We start from the raw sequence: 23,872 nt of genomic DNA on the forward strand, positions 1-23,872 counted from the left end.
AAATTTTTATTAGAAACAAAGTTGTAATTTAAATTACATAGTTTGTTTTTGCCACTATAATATATTCAAGAAAGAAAAATGTGTTTGGAAAATTTTTATGTCATTAATTACTTGTTTAAGCTTACGAAATATATAATTAAAAAAACAACCCACCAGTTATTTCGTAAACAAATATTTTATTAAAATTGTCGTGGAAAATTATGTAGATATTTTTCTATTACAGACTCTCAAATAAATATAACAGTAATTATACAAATAATTTGACAAAATAACTTGGTACTGTTGCAGTTTTTATCACAGGTATAAGCCTTTTTTTGTTGTAGAGGACGATATGGAAAGTATAGTTTTGCATATCAATATTTATAATTAATTATCGTTTTCGAGATTAATGTAATACGTAAAGTAGTCTGTACCATCAAACCTCTTAACGGTACATACCCATCTACTAAAGTGCTTTTATTTACTTTCAGGAAGTAATAACTATTGACTGACAGTTTTACTTTCCAATTAATGGTACCTTTTTCTTTCTTTAGTCTTTATGTGTTTTAAAATTATATTTAAGTTCCTAACATTACTCTTAAAGCAATTATCGCGCAATGAAGATTTCTTGTTTTGCTATGTTAAAAAATTAGGCATATATATTATATTGCAAATACGACCTTAACTATATCAATTTAAATAGATTAAAATCAAAATTACTTAATCTATAAAAAATGCAAACTAACAACTCTTCTTGTTCCTAGAAAAATTTCGGAGTGAAATCATAACAGAAAATAATTAAGTTATTCAAAGAAACAACCGTTGAAATTTTAAGAGTGGTTAAATGGACACAGTCATGGTTCGGGCTTCATATAAACCATTGAGACTTATGAAAAATAAACACCCTTCTGTAAGTTATAAGTAAATTTAAAATTTAATTATAAATATTTCAAACCAGATATCGTACTGTATTAACTATAAAGCTGTTCTCTCATGGAATAGCAGGAAAATTATTCTGTAGTAATATTCTATACAATATAAGTTATAGAATGATATATTTATTCAATAATTATATCATACGCCGCTTGAATATAAATTTTGCTTTACATGGTTTCTGTGTTCGAGTTTTATTTTTTTAATATTTATATGTTATCTTCATTTTTTTTTCCTTAATATATATTTGAGATAATTTTGTCAGCTTTAATAATTAATTATGCAAATGGCATTCTTAGTAATGACGTCATAACTTGTATTACGCAATAAAAGTGACTTGCCCTATTTATACCATTTTATAGCTTCCTCGTTTCTTATCTTCCTAACGTGGATCTGGTTTTACTATTATTATTTATTCCGAGCAAATTGTTATGCCATGTCGGTACCAAAATGTCATCTTGGGTCAGCAATTTTCTTTTCTTTCCTAAAAACAATACTCGATGTTTACATGTTGTTTGCCGAAGTAGGTTTATTTTTTAAAGTCCATATATTATTTTCTCTTATAGCAAATTACCCTAGTTAATCTTTCTAAATCGATAATGATAAAATAAATTTCGTGTTCAGTTTTTTAGATTAAAGTTAATAAATACATTGAGAAATTTGTGTTTGTTACATACATAACGTTTCTAATATTATACATACATACATACATACATAACGTTTCTAATATTAAGTACTATAAGCCTTGAACTACACACAAACAAATTGACAGCAAGTTGATGGAATAACTGACAAGTCACTGCCTTCCTACGTGCAAATGTATATTTTAAGTTGTATGTCATATAATTCTGTCACAGTTATAGAAGTTCATAATAACTAACTGGACATTGATTGGAAACTGAAAAATATAAATATTTTAATAAGATGATTTTGTATGTAATATAATGTCAATACTGGCTTCAGAAACTTTGTAACCTAACAGAAATCAAGCCAAGCCGTTGAAAGCATTTGTTATTCTCTCATTCATTGTTCATTTTTATCTTAATACTCTACAGAGAGATACGTTTCGCTCTACAATTATCAACGACCTTATGTTGATATAGTAAAGTTCGCCTGATTTCACACAATAAAAGTACAAAGAAATAATAAGCATAACATTATAAAGGTTATAATTTCTTGAACTTTACGACAGTTATAAGGTCGGGGTTGCGGTCTGTACGTCACATTGACTCCATTAGCTGGGGCACAAGCTTCCTTAACTTAAAAGTTCATTCAAATATCACTCTTCATTTGTACAGTGTTTTATTTAATCGAAGGTTGTGTTATTATGAAAATATCGAGCAAATCATAAAAATACTTTCCTTTATTATTGCTTAAAAGGGATAACATTGTTACTGTATAAATAATTTGTTACTTGCCGAAGATGTCTAACGAAGCTGTTAAAATTTACTTTGTAACAAATTGTAGACTTTATTTGACATCCTTCAAGTACTTATTCAAAGTCCACAAATTTATATATATTTATACGTCATGTAATTTTACATTTAGTTCAAATATCATAAATCATCAAATCATTAATTTTGTAAAATAATTAGAAGCCGACAGTAAACAACAAGTCTTGTTATTACCAGCTCGCTTAGCTATTGATATGTCACCGAAGGATTTATAGAATGGAAATTGACATTTAATTGGCGGCTATTTTATACTGATTATGGCATAATATTATGTGATTGCTATTGGTTTTTATATGATATATGTCGAGCGGAACGACTTTATAATGTGCAAAAAATTTTATATGACTAACTAATTACGACAGTTAATAGTTCAGTTACAAATGTTAAAAGTGAATGTGATTTTTTTTTTTAAACTAAATAACAAATAAATCTAAATAGATCACCTTAACATATATGTATAACCAATATTTTTCATGGTGAGTCATTGTGTAAATGTATTGTATTCTTAAGTAATCATCTGACTATCAAATAATTTATTAAGAAAATATATTTATTTGTTTAATTTAAAAAAAATATACATAACATTATCTAAAATTAAAACTCTTAAAATAAATTCGTTCAATTTAAATAAATAAATATATATTTTTTTACATTTAAATATATTCAATAGATTGTGTGTGTCTGCATATAAAGTGTACATATTAATGAACCATACATATTACATGATTAGTAAGGAGTTCCCCGTTTTCTTTAATTAATCTTTCTCACTGTATAATATTTAATATTGAAATTAATATTTTACTAGATAAAAAAATAAGCAATGAAAAATATGGGGGGTATCGGTTCAAGTTCAATAATAAATACACAGAATCCAACTTAGCCTTCACTGACGATCTCGCAATACTGACACGTAACCCCAAACACTGTCAAGTGCTATTCGGTAAAATAGATAAAATCTGTGAATGGACCGATGGATTGAGGACAAAACCAAATAAATATCACTGTCTGTGTCTCGGTAGGCGAAATACAAAATATACCTCATACGATCCGCCATCCGGGATTATCGTTAGGCGGTCAATGCGTTTGTACGTTTACGGAAAATGCTCCTTTTAAATTTCTCGGTCGTAAGATAGATAACACAGGTGGTACTCCATCCTTAGAAGGAATTGTAGTTAGCTTTTTGAACGATCTTAACAAGGTCGATAACCAACCGTTAAGTAATGCTAAAAAGCTTGGATCTACGATAATTATCTTACATCACTTTTAAATTGGCCTTTCCTCGTCTATGATTTTAATAAAACCCTTTTGTCAAAGTTAGACGCATGCGTCATAAAGGTGTGGAAGTTGGGGCTCGGGCTCGCGCTGTCAGCTGATTCGTTAGCGTTATTCAAATATCGCAAGAATTTTGGGATGAATTTAGAAAGGCCATCGGATCTCTATAAACACCTAAAAGTTTCCAAGAGGGGTAAAGGTACCAAAAAAACTTTCTACATCTACGGGATGGCAGTTGGAACTGCTAAACATTTGCTGGTGGGATGTAGGTTACTCCTGGATAGCGATCAATATTCGCGTTATCACGATAGGGTTCTGGAAATCATACGTTAGGCTAACCAGACTTTCGATAGTCAGAGCGCAAAGGGAAATAACCACAAACGAGCGATTAGTAGGTTTTGTGAGAGAAGGCACCACCACCACCATTTTAGCCATATGAGGTCCAATGCTGGACATAGGCCTCCCTCATCGATTTTCAAGCGCTTCGGTCGGAAACGGCCTGCATCCACCTTGAAACCTCGTCCTTGATTAAGTCGTCTGTCCATAATCTATAAACCAGGATTATAAAATCAAACGTCAAGTCTTACTCTATCCTTAAAGAAGCTTCGGATCCGACTATAATTTTGGATACTTATGAGAAACAATATTAAATCCCAGAGAATTTTTGTGCGTCGGCGTCCAGACGAGACATATTTTTATACTCGTGAATTTTCAGCGTGTTGTGATAATAGAGCTCACTATTCCTTGGGAAACCAACATCCCCAAAGACCATGCCATCAAGGTCAACAAGTATCACGAACTTACTAATGATCTCATTAAGATAGTGAGATCTAAGATTTTCGCGAGTTTTATTCATTTAAATGAATCTAATATTTTTCGCATAAACTACGTGTGATTTATTTTTGTAAAAGACTACATACTCCCGACGATTTGGTTACTTTTCAGCAACCGTGATCACGGGCAGACGAAATATGAGTGTCTGTCAGTTGATCCTGCTAGTTATCATCTACCGCCCATGATTTCTTAATTTTCTGGAGTACCTCTCTGGATGCCGCCACCTAAGCGCATTCTGCCGGCATCCAGGGCGCAACGCAACAGGGCGACTAGGTCGCAAGTCCCAGGCACTGTTGAAGCTCCTCTCTCTGCAGCATTTTCAGGATCAGGTGTAGGTTTAAGGGGCCCCTATCCAAAGCGCGTTAAACGCTCACTTCCATTGTCCAGGCTCCTCTCTCTACCTAACCAAATTAAAAAAAAACCTACTAAGGCTGCTTTCAAATCAAGTTCTAAGAATGATATATACGATATTATTAAAAATAAAAAATACTTATAAATCTAGATTATTTAAGATATAATACATAATATTTGATATTATAATTTATGAGTATTGCCACCTTCATTCATGCGATGTGTTGTTAAATAACATAATTATAATAAATTAATTAATGCAGTACACATAATGTCGTGTCTCAATCATTCTATAAGCTTTATATACTATGACATGATTATTTTTTTATAATAGGTTCTAGAACTAATTTTTTCATTAACGTATTCTCATAAATATATACAAACACATTAATACATTTATTCATTTCACACGGTTTAATAAACCGGATAAAATGGAGTTCTACAAGTTATTTAATGAAAAACATAATATTATGACTAGTTGTTGCCTGCCGCTTCGCATGCATATTAAATAAGCGCCTCAATATACGCGTTATCGTCAGAATGGGGTTGCTCGCAGATCCTTTTATCTGATAGTGACTTGGTAATTATTGAATTTCCTTAGCATAATTACCCTTTAATTAAAAAATATTTTAAAATAAACCTTTAATCTAAGGAGGTTAAAATACATTCAGTCCAATAGATAACTTCTTTAGTTCTGAAGTCTGTTAAAAAGTAGAGTCAGTTACTCGGTTTCGGCTTTTCAGAGTATAGCCAGAACAAACAGATAGACAGACAAAATTTTTCAAACAGACACTTCAATTCTGTTTCTTAGTATAAATTTGCGAACTCGTAAAAATATAGAATATTTAAGAAACCAATTAAAAGTCTAGTTTAGTAAGTTTGTTTAAAACTTTTGGCGATTGTTTTTGATGGAAGGTCAAGTAAGCAGTAAAATCGAAAGAAGCAGTAGAATGGAATATATTGAAATCAATTAAAATAAAATATGAGCTTTAACGAACTAAATATTTATAAGAACAGCTTTAAGTTTAAGCTTTTCATTTCCTAATGTCTTAACCGTTTTAAATATTTTTATATGGTTTTTACAACACTGTAAACGTTTTTTATATAGAAAGGCAAAGTTACTTTGGCATTACATGAATTACATTACATTAATTTTCAGATTTTTTATATAATCACCATCATCAGCCTATTGGTTCCCACTGCTGAGTGCTGCCTTTTTTTATATAGAAAATGTTAGAGCATTAATCACCACGCGTGTTCAAGATGGATTTCAACCTTATATTTTGAAATTATAAGTCCAGGTTTCTTCACAATGTTTACCTTCACCGTCTGTCAGTGATGTCTAAATACTGTTAGAGTGTGCATATAACTCGGAAAAAGTCACATTGGCACTCGCCAGGTTTCGAATCTGCACCCTCGTGCATGAGCGGCGGGCCTTTAACTTTTAGGCCACCAGGAGTATTTTATGCTCAAAACTTTGGCATACCTGTATCATTAGATCTAAAAGAATTTATTATATTGAAATATATCAAGTGAAAATATTTCACTACAAATAACAAGATTTTTTAAAAAATACTATTATCGTTCGATTAATTGATAATTTTGTATTTTATTACATCAAAGTCCGTTATTTTCGCAACATATTTATTTTATTTCAATAATTCCTCAAATATAGAATAGATCAATGAAACGATTGGATATTTACTTGTACATCTTATTTTTATTGCATTAAGTCCATAAACGAAACAAAAAATCTCAAATTTGAGTTCAATTAGAAAGAGAAGAGAGAGAGGAGAGAAGAAAGAGAAAGACAGTCCAATTTAAGCTTAACGGCTAAGAAGAGTTATTGCTATTAATATCTATTTAAGGATAATCTTATATCTTTTAGTATTTCTTTACATTAATATTTAAACCTTGACATTATAGCGACAGGGCAACCGACTTCCTACTCGTGAATTGTTTTAGAACTATATTATTAAGACAAATGGAATCGCTAGTTCTTTTTTTTTGTTCTAAGATATTTATAACTTTTCACTTTATTCATAACAAACTTATATTTTCATATCATTAATCTAACGCTAAGATTATTACAATTGTTTTAGTTTCATAAAATGAAAAAAATCCTTCTTTTTTTCTGGAATAATCCTTCTTGTTTATGGAATAATTAAGCCTATTAGAAATAATATGCCTACAAAAAACTGGTATTCATATAATTATATGAAAGAACGCTAATTATTATTAATATACCAGCAAATAGCTGTGAGAAAAACATCTCGAGTAAAGACAATGTGTACTCAACAAAATTGTTTTCAATGACGATAACTTGACTGATTGCTTCTATTAAGAAATAATGACAGATTACTTAGTTCGGGATTGATCTCTGAAAAACCTTTTCATTATATATTAAGGTGAATATCCCCAGATAATGAACCAAAACACTATCAAAAGGAATTGGTTTTTGCTCTTTAAACCTGATTCTCTATATCAGTTTAGCATTAGATAATAATTTGCATATAAATTATGGAGGGCACAACTTTAAAGTTTTTAAAAACTGTTGCTATTGCTTTCATTTTTTTTATAAGTATATTGATTACATTTTCAACTTACCCACTGGCATTTCCTTAGATAGTGTGAGGTCCGTTCTGAGAACAAACAAATGCTTAAAATTATTAAAGCGATGGTTCAAGAAAATAATTGTTGTGTCATAAATACGAAGTCTCGTAATAATTTGAACATCGGCTGTTTGCTGATAAGTTCTGTAAAAAACTAGCTGCTTTTAGTCAGTACCTTAATCGTTTGTCCTAAAGTAAAATTAATATTATTATTATATAAGTTACTACTTGTATAATATTAATTGGAAAATTTATATTTATATACCATACATATATAAAAATACATATTATTATATCCTACAACGTTATACAATATTCTATAATAAAACTATAATATTGAGGAAAAGAATCCATTCCTATGCTTATGATCTAAAGTGTGTTGGAAAAATGCTGTTAAAAATAGATTGATAAAATTTTAGGCCTATACTAAAATATCTACGTATAAAAAAATGGAATAATAAAAATCTCTACTAATAGTCGTTCTGTAATTCTGAATGCCAATAGCGTTTTATTTAAGTGTGTGCAGTCGCCAGAGGCGGTTGTGACTGTGTGGGACCATGGTGCCGGTGCTGATGCTAGTACTTGGAGTAGTCGCGGCTACCGACAGAGACTTCACTGGTAAATATAAGCTTTTAATTTAAAAAAAATATCACAAAGAAGCTGGATAACGTCAGGAATGATCCAGTTTTCACCACATTGAAACAGATTCCGACTGTATACAAGAATTACAATCTTAATTATTGATTTATCCCATTAATATGTGATGTGATACATCTTTTGAATTATTGAGCTGGACAATTCCTGAAGAGTTTCTACCTACTTTAAGAAGAGTGTCGTTGTTTATCATAAGTAAAAAATTTCAAATATATGTTCTATATTAGGTTGTTAAAAAGAACCAAGACCAATGACGGTGATAATATTTTTATTTAATTTATACAAGTTTTATTTGCATTTTTTACATAATTTTGTTATTCACAATCAAACTAACAATTGTTATATCGGATACTGGTTAAATATATAGAAAGCTTTTGTTTTTCGTTTAAAACGACTAACATTTATTTTGCTGTTCACAATAAATACAATTAATATAACATACTGTCCCTAAATATACATATTTTAACTGTCATATATATGACAATTAAATAGAATTTAACTATCAAAACTAACTTTGATTAAGCTAAACACGCTTGTGTTGCGAATTTTAAAATATATCAATTTATAACTTTAGTCCGCTGCGAAATAAAGTTTACCGTTATTCAGAATTTTAATAACGTTCAAGCCTATCGATAAAAATATGAACTTTCCTATCGAATACATTTTTCTTTTAGAGATAGTAAAAGGTTGATTTTGTACATTAGAAATAAAGTTTTTTCTTGTGTTTTGTAACATATTTGAATGATTTCCAATTTATATTTTATTTAAATTATTATGAAGCTTGTACGATCTTTTTAATTATGTTATTTTTAAAATTATTAGAACTGGCATTCCTCTTTTTCAATAGACTCCCAAACTGAATTCCTCTATATTATTAATAATTAATTATAATGTAAAATTATTCATTAACTTCTTTTTTCACTATTCATATGATACATGTTTTATAAGTGAGTTCATGTTTAAACATAATAACTTAACTAGTAAGATATTCAGTCTTTTGCTTAATAATTCTGCTTTATTGATGCTAAGCGTTTATATCGTACGGTAATAATGACTATTACCTATTATTTTAATTGAATCCTCTGATAAAATAATGTTGTCAAAAGCTTCTTAGATAAGTCTGCCTAGTACTACAGCATGTAGGTTGTATAATATATATTTTTTAATCAAATTCATCTTCATTTCGTAAATATCACAAGGTGCATTAAGAATTAAAAAATAAATAAATGGTGAGTTTAGACCGCAATAATATGATGTTCTTATTGTAATTCAAAAACAGTACAGTACACGAAGTAACAGTATCAGAAACGGAGTACCTACAGTATGAAAATGAATAAGTTTCAAAATGTATGCAAAAACGCTTTAATGCGCTCTTTTAAAATAAACATCGACAAACAAACGGTTATAAAAAAATGACCTATGTGAACAACGTAAATGAATAATTCAAACATAATACATTGATAACTCATAAAAAGCGAATTTAAAAATAAAGTAAGCAGTTGTGTAAATTATCATCTTTTTTTTTTGTTTGGGGAAAAGTAGTCAAAGTTTTATTTTGTTTTTTGTTTATGGAAACTTCAAGATCATATCATATAAGGTATTTCTTAAGGCAATAGAAATAATTTAAAATATGGTTAAAACCTTGAAATACTGCAAACAAATTAGTAGTTCAAGATTATTGTCCTTTTTTGTTTATAATAGATAGACGCTAACAATTACTTTCGCCTACGGTCTAATTTATAGCAACCTTAATCATTATTATGTAATATAACTAATGTCATGTTACATTTTATTTGCGCGCTTGTGAATAAATTATAAAATTTATAAACAACGACATACATTTTTTTACGTTTCTGGGACTTTTTCTTAGTAGAATAACTTGGTAATGATTATTATTAGGATCTTATAAACTTAATGCCTGTGAATTTGTACAACATTGTCTATTAACTATCAAAGATCGCTTCAAGTTAACCACGAAATATCATATCCATTTAAGATACGTGTCCGGGTTCGTACTTTTATTATTGATTTCTTTAATAAACATATTTAAATTTTCCTGAATAATTATATCGTCCCTATATTTTATAATAATTCATCTTTGTACAAAGATAATACATTACGTTCTTTCGCAAAAAGACATGGGAATTAACTTAATTTAAATTAACCTCATAATATATATGTTTGTTATAAATCTGTTCCATTGTGACAAAACATCGTTCGTGGGCGCATGTAGTATTATAAATACTAACGATATACCAGATAACTCTGAACTATTATGTTCTGATAAAATATGATATATGTAAGTTGTATGAAAGAAAAGATTGAGTGAAAGAGCTATAAACACACACACCCAGAATCTGCTTCATTTATAACTTTAATAGCAAAACACAGGTCCGACAATCTAAGAGAAATGTAGGAAAAATATTAATTAAATGAGATCTAAGACTTTCGCGAGTTTCATTTAAATAAATATTAATTAAACTTCAGCTGACTGCCGAAACCACAAAAGTTAACCATAGACTTAAAAATTATTTATAATTTACAATAACTGCCGTAAGTGATTTTAAAAGGTACATACACAATTGATTTATTAACAAAACTCCTTTGTTTAATTCCATTATTAATCCAATGGCTGTAAATAGTTCTGAAACAGTAACATTCAAAATTACATAGAACAACCAATAATAAATAGTATCCTGTTACTGAACGTAACAATTATTTGTTGTAATTCATTATTTCATAACAATGAATTCTATTACCTTTATAATTTACTCAATGTACGGACCTAGGCATCTCTATTGTTGTTAATCATCTCGCCTGTATTGTTATAAAACAGTTTAATAACAATCATAAAAAATGTATGTAAACACAAAATAACATTCCCCTGTAAGTACACATTTATTGCATAATGAGAATCAGTTTCCTTTTATCGCTAACAGCCAACGTATAATAGTACAGTCGCAATATTATCACATATTTAATCCCATACAAGCTTTTAAATGCAGCTCTGTTTATAAATATTTATGAGATTATTTATATTTTAACGAAAAATTCGGTAATACTTTTTTTTTTCGATGTTCATTTTTCCCAAAGGATAACAGGATACTTTGAATTAACAAATTAAGACCACTTTAATATCTTTTGTCAAGTGATATTTTGTTGATCATGAATAATATCTATAAAATAAAAGTATAAGGAAATCTCGTTTTTTTTTTTTTGTAACTATATATTTTTATAGCAAATTACTAATAAAATAGCACAGTGATAAGTTACGTTCCATCTATAATTTATTCAAGAATTCTATAGTTAAAACAGTTAATTCAAACTAATTAATGTACTATGTTCGCGGTTCATACGGATATGTTTCATGTTAATGAACATAATTATTTTTATAGTTCAACAGATTATTGTAAGGATACTCAAAATTTTTAAAATTTAAACTGTTTGTTGCAAACTTAATTTTATTACTATTAGTTTTAATCTTACATCAAATTAAACAATAATAAGGACACATAATTAATATGCCTTGATAGTCAAGCTACATAATATCTACAAATTAATAAGAAATTAAATAAAATGTTCCAATTCCGTGATGATAAAATAAGAACGAGACTAGAATATTTTGTTTAGGGTGTAACGATATTTCTATAGAAAATTTTATTAATAACACACATAGTAAATAGATGGTAATAAAGAATATACTTTAAAATAACCAACCTCTATATAAAAATCTAATTAAAAATGCATGCAAAATGTAATAAATAAAAATCCATTCCAGGCAATTTTATAATAAAATGATGAATGAGTTAAGTTTAAATCAGGAAAATCTTGTAAATCCTCTACCTCAAGTTGCTGCTATATATTTTTCCATTTACATAGCAATTAACCTTTTAAGGATGTATACTATTTAAAACATACTTCTCATATGTTTCTTAAAATAGATTAGAAGTAATAAATTTAAATGTTAAAATCATGTAAGAGTTTTTGTTTGTGTATATGTTATAATAATTTATATAAAACAAACTCAGAAATTGAATGAGAAACGTAGGATAGTGTTATGTTAATCTTTATTTTATTATATTTAACGTCACAGAGTATTCCTGGCATTATTAGCACGTAACACGTATCACATAGAAACAGCTTCTCAAACGGTGAACCGGACATTTTCGCCCATTTCTGGAGAATGTGCTGTTGTCTATATACTTATAAGCCATTATCTAATATGCTATATTATTTATATATGTAATATTTTCTATTTTACGCTGCTTATTCTTGTAAACTTGTTTATACTTCGAAGAGGGCGCAAGAATAACCAAAGATATTATAAGCTAAAATTCATTAATCTTAAACGTACTTGACTATGGTCACTTTTAGTATTATACATATAATATATTATAAAGTTTAAAATCACATGATGGAATCCTCGAGCATACTTTTTGTTATAAATTATTCACAGAAAAGACATCTGGTTGAATCATTTCGATCGGGTTTTTGTCATGTTTGAATACAGAAGGACTTGATTGATATAAACAAAATCTTTGCTCAATTGTAAAATAAACAAATCATTATGCTAATTATATAGGGTGGCAACCAGAGGTTCCAGGGAAACTACGAAACTTACTTATGTATATTATCATAAAAATTACATATTAAAACTAATATCCTATACCTAAGACTACATGTAAATGAAACTAGTATTATTCGGATTTACTACAATACAATAGTAGTAAATCCGAATAATACTAGTTTCATTTAAATGAATACTCGCGAAAATCTTAGATCTCACTAAGACTACATGATTGCCCCGATGTTGGGATAACATTGATCCATTGCTCGTGTGGTATCAGGAATCTTCTGGTTCACAGGGCTTTGTGTTGGTTCCGCGGAGTCAGAAATGTCACTCCTTATATGATATTTTATCCATACAACGATGTTGCTCCGGCGATGTTCATTTATTTTTTAATATGTTGCCCGTACGTAACGTAATATAAGAAACTTAAAGGAACACAAAATAAATAAAAAGGGGAGCTATTTAGCGGACAGGGATTTGTTGTTTACATCTTGGTAATTATAATAGCAATTATTAGAATAAATCACTTCATATTCGTCTTTAAAGGAAACTTGCTTTAGTCATGTCTATAACTTGTTATTCGGGAAATTGCTAATTAGATGAAGGACAATCTTAAACTTTGCTCCAAATTTGGGATTGAAGATTATTTCTTATTAAGAAATACTTTTCACTTAAAGGGGAATAACTAAAATTATACATTATAATTTGACACGGTACGATAAATTTATATATATATATATATTAATGCCTACAGTTGAATGAAGAAGCGGACTTCAATTAAAAACCTACTAAAGCCTATTTATGACTAAAATAAATTAAATAGCGAGTTCTCGCAAATGCTTTTTTCTTCACAAAATAAAAGACTTTTTCATATTCAGATGTAGAGCAACTACGGCTACCACGTCTGTTTCACTTGGATAATTACGAGCGATGCCTGGCGCAGCGCGGTGGACAGTACTGCCTTGGCAGCTTCCGCGTGAGTGCAGACCAGGAAAACCCAAAATATGAATTCATTAAGGTATTGAATCTAAGTTCGACTATATATTATAAAAAAAATAATTATAAACCAACTTTAACAATCAATCATATAAAATTGTTATATATAAAAAACATTATTTGTATGAATCTAATATGAAATAAAAGCTTGTTAGATTATACAAGAACGAAATTCAAATCTACACTTTGAGCTACTTGACGTAATATATTTCATCAACCACATCCACCAACCTAAAGTCCTAGAAAATTCTTCAAGTTGTTGAAATGGTTAATCTGAGACTTCGTATTAAATATAATGTCTTTGTTTAGTATGAAACTACTGGATTTAGTAATTACACATCAATGAAATACATATTCGATAATCTTCTATGAAATAACTGAAGGCTTTCAGTTTTATCCTTTCTCTAAGACATAAAATTTGTACAAAAGAGTAACCCCAGAAATTAAATGGCATCTATTACAAGTTTCTTCGTGCCCCTAACATTTATATTCTTATTTCAGGAATTCTCCTCCAGTCCACAAAACTTCGACCGCACTCTGCTACATCGCGGGTATTGTGTATCTTCGCGTTGCCCATCGGAAGCTAACATCACGCTTCGGTTTGAGCGCTGCATACAGCAACACGTCCTGCCTCCTGGCTTCACTGCAGCCTTACAAACTTATTCATGTGAAACAAAAAAAGAAGTAGATTTCAAAATGGATATTCCACAGTTTGCGTTTCTGCTTGTGATTGGGATTATTTTATTCTTGAACTTGATGGGCACGCTGTACGATTTGTTAAAAGGAGGAGAAGCAAGTTAGAATCTTTTTTTAATTTATTTAAATACCGTTAACTTATTTTTTAGTTTAAGTGTACGGTCGTTAAAATTTAGCTTGTTGAGATAAGGCAAATCTAAGATTATTTATATAAAGAATAATGAGTTTTCAGTCTTACTCTTTAAATCACACCTAACGCCTTAATTTATTAACTACCAAGTTTTCTTTGTTCAGTGATATGCTTTGAATTACGACAAGTCTCTAATTTAATACACATCGAAATGGAATGTTGCTTTTAATAAGACCAACAACTGGCTCTATTTCCTATGTCTTATAGTTGTACTGGCTAATATAATGTCAAGTAGAAATCAAGATTATTTGTAACAATTTGTTTATTTAAATAAGTTGCTATCATAAAGTATAATTTTAATGGGGATTCGCTTTATGTAATTGCAATGTCAAGACAATGCATATATAAGACATTATCTTGAATTATTAGCTTGGAGGAACAGGCTATGTATAACTTGGCTTTATATATATCACTAGTAATATTTATTGGACCATTGAGTTTTAACGAGGAAGACTAGCAATACCACCTCATGTTTGCGACATCGCTACCGACCCAACATATACCTGTCACTTAAAAAGATTTTTATTTCGTATACATTATAGTACTCATTTAAAAGTGGCGAGCTTTATATCTGAGTAATGCAAGTAAATTGTATTTATTCACTCGCGTGCTTGTGTTACTAATATCTCGCAACTGAGAATTGTTAGTTATGTTTATTTTCCGTGTTCGTAACAATATTGTACCAGTTTTAATTATTGTTAATATCTTCAGTTAAAACTACATATCATTTATCATCTATTACCTTTAACAAAGGACTTCTTTTATATTTTTTCTAAATTTTCATGCTTCTTTATCGACCAATTGGCATACCTAATGACAAGTTGTAATAATTTCAGAGAGCAAGTTACTGATGTCATGGTCATTACGAGTGAATTGGCAACGTCTCACAAGCACTCATGATGATGGAGACCCTCGATTGACAGCTTTAGCACCCATACAGGGTGTCAGGTACAGAGAGTTTTTGTTACTAAAGAGTCAACCGCGTCCACCAAGTAGTCAAATCATCCTCAATTATATAAATATGGCTGGACACTAACGCTTAATTATTATAAATATTAAAAATACCGTGTCCTGGGTTTTACCGTTTTTTAGATCAATGAAAAACTTTATGAATTATGATAAAATTTATCAATTAATGTTGTTACCAGTTATCAGTATATCTTGGTTGTATTGAAATATGCGGCCTAACTGAATAAATCAGTATTATATCCATTCATATCATTAGTAACTTATCAGGGAAATAAAAAGAATTAATCTTAATAAATCTTAAATAAAGTGTCTAAGTGAAGTAATACCTATTATATTTAAGTATTTACAATTAATTTTACCGCTGGAGTGAAGGTAGCTATATAAATAAGTTATAGTTTTTGGTAGTTATATAAACAAGTTAGTAGTTACATTTATGAAAGCAGAATAAGAAACATATTAATCATCAGGACCCATTGTCCTAATCATATCTTTTTTGAGACTTATACGGCTGGTTTATAATGAACAAGACGAAGTTATTGAATTTATTTTTTGCATTAACAAAAAAAAAAAAACTTTAAATAGAAAATGACTTAAAAAATATATATACAGGAGAAGTTATACATATGAGCAACATTTTGGGAGTTATTGCTTTCCATCAATACAATTCGGATGTTAACACGAAGAATTCGATTCTGGTTTTCTTTTATTTGCACCATACATATCTAATTGCTAATTTCACTAGTTATACATTCAGTGAAAATTGATACTTGAGAAGAGTATGTAAGATTATTAAATTATTTAATTCTTTACAACGTATGGCGATTAGAATTATGTTACAGTCATAATAAATATGTAGTCTGTGTGGTAATAAAATTGATTAATTATTCATAGTTTTAAAATTTATGATACAGCAACAACACGAGACAACGCAACAGGATAAAAGTTACTTAATTCACATAATCCTATGATATATGAATATAAAGGCAAATATTGTATCTAACATTTTAATGGAATAGATAAACTTAAATGAATAGAATTTATCAAAAAAAAAACAAAATCCAAAACTAAATTGTTCAAAATATAATTTATTTCAACTAGATAAATTTTTCCTCCAGAGTTCTTCTGCTAATACTTGTGATGATGACCCACGCTTCTGAAATACAACATAAGGTCTACCTATATAATCCTGAGTTTTTTGAGAAGGTAATATTATAATCAAACTATAATTAATAATTTCCAAAAAAAATACCTTTTGAATTTCGATCATAAAATCATTTAAACATTTCCTATGGAACTAACTTTATAAAATTTCTCAACGTCTAGGTGCTGACTTACCCCATCACAATGTTAATCAAGAACGGTTCGTCGATAACTCAGATATTTATCGTGTTATCAAACTTTCTTTTCGGGTATAGCCTTTTAATATACTCCAAAAACAAGCAACTAGGGTTATCCCAGCTGCCCGCCTGTATCATGCATCGAATAGCTAGGTAAGTTTTAAAATAAATTAAGGTAACCCACATACACCTCGTTTATGAAGATCCTTTCTTTTTTCTTTGTTATTATTTTAGATTCTTCTTGATTGAAAAGGATGGTTGCATTTTTCCAAGCTTTTCAATTACTAATATTTTTTTATATATGTTTTTATCATATTTAACCTTTATATTGATATTGATCTAGAAGGATGTTCTCTTTGCAGGATAACTCCAATCCATATGTTAGTAGTAGGGTTCGCTGCAACATGGTGGCAAGAGTCGGGTTCTGGACCGCAGTGGGCCGCCACCATCGGCGCAGAAAGCCAAATCTGCCGCAAGAAGTTCTGGACTCATTTTTTCTTCCTTCATAATTTTATATACAAAGACGAACATTGCTTACTCCAAACATGGTAAGGCTTTATATTTTGGTTTGCATTCAAAAGTCTTCTAATTTTTTTAAACCTTTCAATTCTAATAAATTTTAATAATTCAGGTTTTTAGCAGTTGATATGCAAGTGTATTTTGTGGCATCAGCACTTATGCTGTATATGATACAGAAAAAGAAGAATCGAATACAGATATTGACCTGCTTATTTATTCTGTCTTGCCTCTTAAATGCAGGACTTGCATATATAAATGACTGGAAATCGCTTCTATACATCATGTTACCGGAGTAAGTGAACTTTTTATTTAAAAGCTACGATGTCTCTGCATGTAATCTGTTTTTATGCCTGTTGATTTTTACTTTAAAGAAATAATAAAAAAACAATACCTTGTCAATGAAAAGTTAACAAAAAATTTGTAATTGAAAACCATTACCGTCAACTCCACAACAGCCTGCAGAAGTTTCATAAACATATTTTTTTTGTAATGCTTCTTGGATTGAAATATATGGGTTATTAATAAAAAATATTATTTATAAGGAACGTGCGCACCACCTTCCACGGAATCCCATCGTTTAGTCAATACTATATCTCTCCCTGGGGAAGCTTGCCATCCTGTTTCATAGGTCTCATCACAGCTTGTGTACACTTCGATATGCAGGAACACGGATACAAGATAGCCAAGCAGAGAGTATGTAACTTTTATTATTTAGCGTCAATAATATCTTTTACACCAATCTGTTAGTTTTACATATCCAGTATTCTTTTTTATCTTTTTTTCCTTACTGTCTTGATTGACGACTCTAATTATAATTCTTTTCCCATTGATCTTTAGTGGTTCACGACGCTCTACCACTTATCCATTCCTCTTATCGTGTTGTGTTTGTTGGCTGGAAACGTGATGTTGCGTCACACATCTCGCGGAGCAGTTTCCTCTTTCCTTGCCGCTGAACGACCCACAGTCGCCTTTCTTGCTGCCATATGTATTCTGGGCATTGCCAACAATGTAGATAGTAAGGAATTTGTAATTAAAATTCTCGGTGCTTATTCTTAGTTTAAAAAGAATGCTATATTAAATACTCACCTATTGTTGAATATCGGATTGATATTTACGTTTTGCCCTCACAATATTTTATAAAAAGAAACAGACCTATATAGTATATTGGAGGTCCTACTATAGTTTATTTTTTCATTAGATATTTTCCGTCGAGTAACTGGTTGGCGAGGCTGGACAGCGTTAGGACGTATGTCGCTGTCGGTGTTGATGCTCCATTGGGTCATAAACATGAGACTCGTCGCTTCAAAACGAACGCTCTTGGAAGCATCAGTTTTTACCATTGTATGTATAAATTTTTTTTTTTACACTTTTTAACTGAAGAGCAATAAACAATAACATAAGCTTTATATTTAGTTGCAAACGATATCAGTGTTGCAGCACACCTAATTTTGTAATAATTAAGTTCTAACGAACGTTTCCCAGGCCGCGGACCTGTTATCGACCATATTGTGGACGTACTGCGCTGCGCTTCCACTTACTCTTCTGGTGGAAGCGCCCCTGCAGCGAACGTTCAATTCGCTGCTTTCCTAATATCTTACGCTGTGATAATTCACTTGTGGACTGATTAGGAGTTATAGTTGATAAGCTGCGAAGAATCTCCTAGACAAAAAAAAAACACTGAGTTCTCGTAATATTTGGTTGCCAATATTTATGAGCAACTAGATGGAAAGCGTTAAATTTGTTTTATTGATTGATATTAATTTGCAAATTTTGTTTAATATCTGTATGCTCTGAAGGTAGTAACAGTATATTAATGTATGGCAAAGCTTTTTAAAACAGGAACATTGATGTGATAATTAATTAACTGATATGGCGGCATAAAAAGATTTTATTTAAAATGACAGAGGACGGGGTAAATGTTATGACATTTCTTTTTATTGTAAAAGAACGTTATAATGTGTAATTTTATAATTATAAGAGAATAAAGATATTTATAATATGATGTGTTTTTATTTTTAAGCCATCATTGATATAAAACTAAAGGCTACTTGAATTTAAACGACAGATTTTTGGCAAATAAGCATTCCTGTAACCAGGTCGGTCGGCTTTCAAATTCAGATTCCTACTAATTTGTGATGAAAAAATTTTACTTCCAGCCTTGTTTTTTATTAGTTACAAAGTTTTGTGGTAATGAATTTCTAAATAACATTACATAAGTACAGAAAGGCAGGCAGATGTACTTAAACGAATACCATATCATTGCTTTGTAAGTACAAAAAATACAGGAGAGCAATTCGTTTTTCGTTCACAAAACCATTCTAAAAGCTTCTCTTGGTTACTTCATCCACATATCTTTTTCCTTTTTTCTTCACTACTACATAAAATTAATTATGTAGAGGAAAAGTCACAATTAGCAAGTTAAAAGCATACTTGAAAAATTATTTAACATTTTTCCATCCAAGTTTAATACCATATTATTAATTTATGTCGCGGATATCATTGCAAAAAAATAAGAATATGCATTTAATATTATTTAAAGGTAGAGTGTTTGTATTATAAATAGAAACGAAAATATTTAAATGAAATGTCCAGTTATGATTATTTTCCTACATCATGATTCATATCACTTCATTCACTATTAATTTGCGTTCTAGAATGCATTCTAAAAATCTTCTTGGTCATTACCACTCAGTTCTCAAAATGTTCTTCTATTATTTTAAAACAATTTGATAATTTCATACACAATTTAATGCATTCCTTACAAAATCCACTGAAATGAAAGATGATAAAAGATTTGGCTTTCATCAAAAAGTGCTAATTTTCAAAGTGGTAAATTTAAATTAAAATTTAACTGTGCTCTACATAATATATTATTCCTTAAAAAAAAATTATCAATAATAATAATATATTATAGTTGTATTCCGTTAATAGCTATCATATCATATATCATGGACATTTTAGGTATAAATCAAGACTATATAAGTCATAAACAGCTTTACAAAACTGTAACTCCTTTCGTCTTGGTGGCACGATTATTACTGAGTACACATAATATTCAATAGTATATATTTAAATAGTATAAACCATGTATGAGTAACCTTAAGCAATTATTATAATAACAGCAATTGTAAAGGGTTTTAATATGTGACATTTTAAGTCGAGCTTGATAGAATGAACTTGTAGCTCTAATAATACAATTATTTGTTATTGTTATTACAAATATTTGTGATCTGGGCTAGATGTGAAAGATGCATACATCAGATGAAAAGTAAATATGACGAGGCTCGGAAGTAATATGGAATGTTCCTTCTATTTACGTTACTAATTAAAAAAATATACGCATTTATAATAAATATATATTTCAACACACAATGAATATCTTAACAGCATTTATTTTTGTTAATATTTTGTTTTATATTGTAACAAACACATAGTCTCAAAAATTTCTTCGTTCTGCTTTGACTGCCGCGGCCAGACTGCCCTCAGTGTGCGTTGTTGTTATAGACTTGTTGTTGTATTTATTAATAAACGCTGAACGCGGAACTCGGACCTCGGAACTCCTGACTGCTCTCTGTGTGAGAAAAAATCCGTTTAGATGAAGATATCCTATACACTTACATATGCGATACAGAAAATCTATTATTTTAAATTACAAACAGACTTCGAGTTTATTTTTTTTATTATAGATTATCTCATGTTTATTCACGTTCATGTTCCTTTATGAGAGACGATTATGATTGGTTAGTAATAAAAAATACAAGATATCAATAGCCTCTGACCTATGCCTGTTAATATAATTATACGGTTAATTCTAAAGTATCTTAGTAGTCATATTATTTTGCAATGATACAAACTTAACGATGTGTTTAGTTGGCTAGAATTGTATGATAAAATGGAACGACCAATACGTTTTACAATAAAAAAGAAAATGTTTTCTATCCAAATCAGTGAATATTGAAAGACACTTTTCATTCGGTACGAGTGTGATGATATAGTGTTTAATTAATCGATTGAATGTGAATTTTAATAATATAAAACATAAAACATGTCTCTTTAAATTTATTATAAAAATAAATTATGATCATTGTGATTTTCTAAAAATTGTGTTAAAATTAGGTACAGAAATTACCATCGTGGAGAAGATGCTCGAGAGTGACAGGCCCTGGCTGGCGGTGTCCTCCTTCTATGAGACGGTCATGTCCACGAAGGAGGCATCTGAGCGGGATCGGAAGGATGCGGTCGATGCACCCTCCCTCCGCAGACGACGGACGGGGGTGCGTCGGAGGCGCTATCAACGCCTCCAATAGCGCCCCTGCACTCCGGGCTGGGGTCGGGCTGGTAACCCGGCTCCTGTGAAAGCTCAGCGTCCTTGGGGCGATCCTAATTGCCGGGATCGCCCACTTTGTTCCGAGGGAGTAAGTCCGGTCTTTGCCAGGACCGGCCAGTCGCTGATGTGCCCTGTCGCTGACAGATCCGGGGTGCACCAACATAGCGGCCGATGGCTTTCGCAGTGGTTTTAGTGAGTAGGGACCTGCCCAGGTCGAGTCTCACACATCCTCTCCGGCCCCACCAAGGCCGGTTAGACGGCTCGTAAAAAGAGTTTCCCTGCGTCATCAAAAAAAAAAAGGTACAGAAATTACCAGCCAAGAATGTACGAATATACATTATAAGCAATAAATTAATATTTAAATATTTTATTATTAGCGCTGTTTTATTAACCAGCATCTTAAATTTTCTAATCTACTTGCATAGTCCAAGTTTGCAACACAACCTACGAAGCGTCTCCATTCTTAATTCAATAAACTACATTGACGCTGTAATTTAAGAAGATTTATGATTGAAAAACTGTCAAAACTTGTATCATGACGATGCCACTTATGCTAAAGATACTGGTTTTCATTATTGCTTATTGAAATTCCTATTGAAAATCATTAATTATAAAAAATATAAATAAGGAAGTCTTGTCTATTGAATCATAAGGGCATATGAAAAATAAAAAGACTTCCTAACTGGCATAATAAAACGCAATATAGTAAAAATAGACATAGTTTCTAGTTTAGGTATTTTAAGCTGTACTATTATTTTATTTCGTTTCTTTTAATATACTTTCAGTCTATCTTATTCATTGTATCAAATTTTCAAGTATTAGTTATAATAAATAATATTATATATATATATATATATATATATATATATATATATATATATATATATATATATATATATATATATATAAATGCTTAGTTGGTTTGTGTGTGCTTCAAAAACTCAAAATGTTCTGCACCGATTCAGCTGAAATTTTGATACGGTATACAAAACACTTCAAGGATTGTTTTTCTCGATTTTTCACGATACTTTCATAACTAAGTACGCCACTAACTACACAAAACTCTGCAAGGGCACACGTGACACGACTTGCAGTTAAAAAATTAATGAACAACATAGTGAAAGCAACGATTTTAAAGGGGCCTATTAAAGATGAAGATGTCGTCATTCCTCGAATTCCCATGATACCGACCAATACACCATTTAATTTAAAATATTCCAGTTCTCAATTTGATGGGCGTTCCCAGTCACAAGCAAGAAAGCTTTCAATCTTTAAGTCGTGTGGTCTAGATTCGGGCGTGGATTGCTTTTCACACGGTCAATTGTATGTTTCGTGTTCACGTGATTTAAAACCGGATATCCTCTTCAATAAAACATATAACTTCAATAAAATATATGCTGTATTTTGTTGTTTACATCAAAGCATAGCAACCCTACCAAACAGCTAGTTTATAAAAAGCATTTCATTTTTAAAGCGTAACTTTTCTTTCATCGGTTCAGATTGCATTAGTGAATTTACTTAAAAAGTAATACAATATTATTAAAACAAATACTAATATTAATATCATATGACACAACTATTTCTATAGTCTTTTTGAACTATAGAATTGTAACATAAACGTACTGTGCACAATATATGAAAATTGTGCTCTGATGATAATTAATGTATGTATTTTTTGGGTAATTTTTTTACTAGTTACTGAGTATAAAACAATTCCCATATCCGTATATGTTCTACTTAAGATCACATAATATGATATTTATTACAAAGTAGAAATTCAAGGTAATTACGAGACATAACCCGACAGCTAATTGCTCTTCATTAATAAAACAGCAACATAAAAAATACAACTTATTTACACCTAACCGTATTGTTAAATATACATATTTTTAATTACAGAGTTCGACAGACCGTAAAAATAAATGTGTTAAACGTTGTAAGTCCCACAATTATTTATCGAAATTGCGTATATAATAATGGTGCTATAATATTGTATAAAATTTTTGATAATAAAATAAATTACATTGTGCAATTCTAAGAAATTTTTCTGCTTGATACAATACAACATAACGTGTTTACTGCTTGGAAAATTTCAATGCAATTATATTTAAGAGTAGATGAGAAGACCAATAAGGCACAAAACATAAACGGTTAAAAATTAATTTAAATGATATTATAG

At 30.1% G+C, this 23,872-nt stretch overlaps 2 protein-coding genes across 2 annotated transcripts; one reads left to right on the top strand and one right to left on the bottom strand.

Annotated features, from left to right (window-relative positions):
- Positions 1–7,918: 7,918 nt before the first annotated feature.
- On the top strand, positions 7,919–19,365 carry LOC116777849 (O-acyltransferase like protein-like). Its single transcript, XM_032671599.2, has 12 exons — positions 7,919–8,053; positions 13,538–13,677; positions 14,157–14,451; positions 15,378–15,489; positions 16,626–16,713; positions 16,834–17,000; positions 17,210–17,395; positions 17,479–17,658; positions 17,909–18,059; positions 18,204–18,381; positions 18,565–18,707; positions 18,849–19,365. Exons 1-12 carry the CDS (start codon positions 7,993–7,995, stop codon positions 18,954–18,956), a joined length of 1,809 nt encoding a protein of 602 aa, XP_032527490.1. The 5' UTR covers positions 7,919–7,992; the 3' UTR covers positions 18,957–19,365.
- A 1,459-nt stretch (positions 19,366–20,824) lies between these two features.
- Positions 20,825–22,179, bottom strand: LOC133319973 (uncharacterized). The gene is made up of 2 exons (XM_061526425.1): positions 21,496–22,179; positions 20,825–20,937 (listed from the first exon to the last, which is right to left on the bottom strand). The coding sequence occupies exons 1-2, from the start codon at positions 21,854–21,856 to the stop codon at positions 20,888–20,890; spliced, it is 411 nt and encodes a 136-aa protein (XP_061382409.1). The 5' UTR covers positions 21,857–22,179; the 3' UTR covers positions 20,825–20,887.
- Between the last annotated feature and the right edge of the window lie 1,693 nt (positions 22,180–23,872).

This window comes from Danaus plexippus, chromosome Z (assembly GCF_018135715.1).
Source record: "Danaus plexippus chromosome Z, MEX_DaPlex, whole genome shotgun sequence".
Classification (NCBI taxonomy): Eukaryota; Metazoa; Arthropoda; class Insecta; order Lepidoptera; family Nymphalidae; genus Danaus; species Danaus plexippus.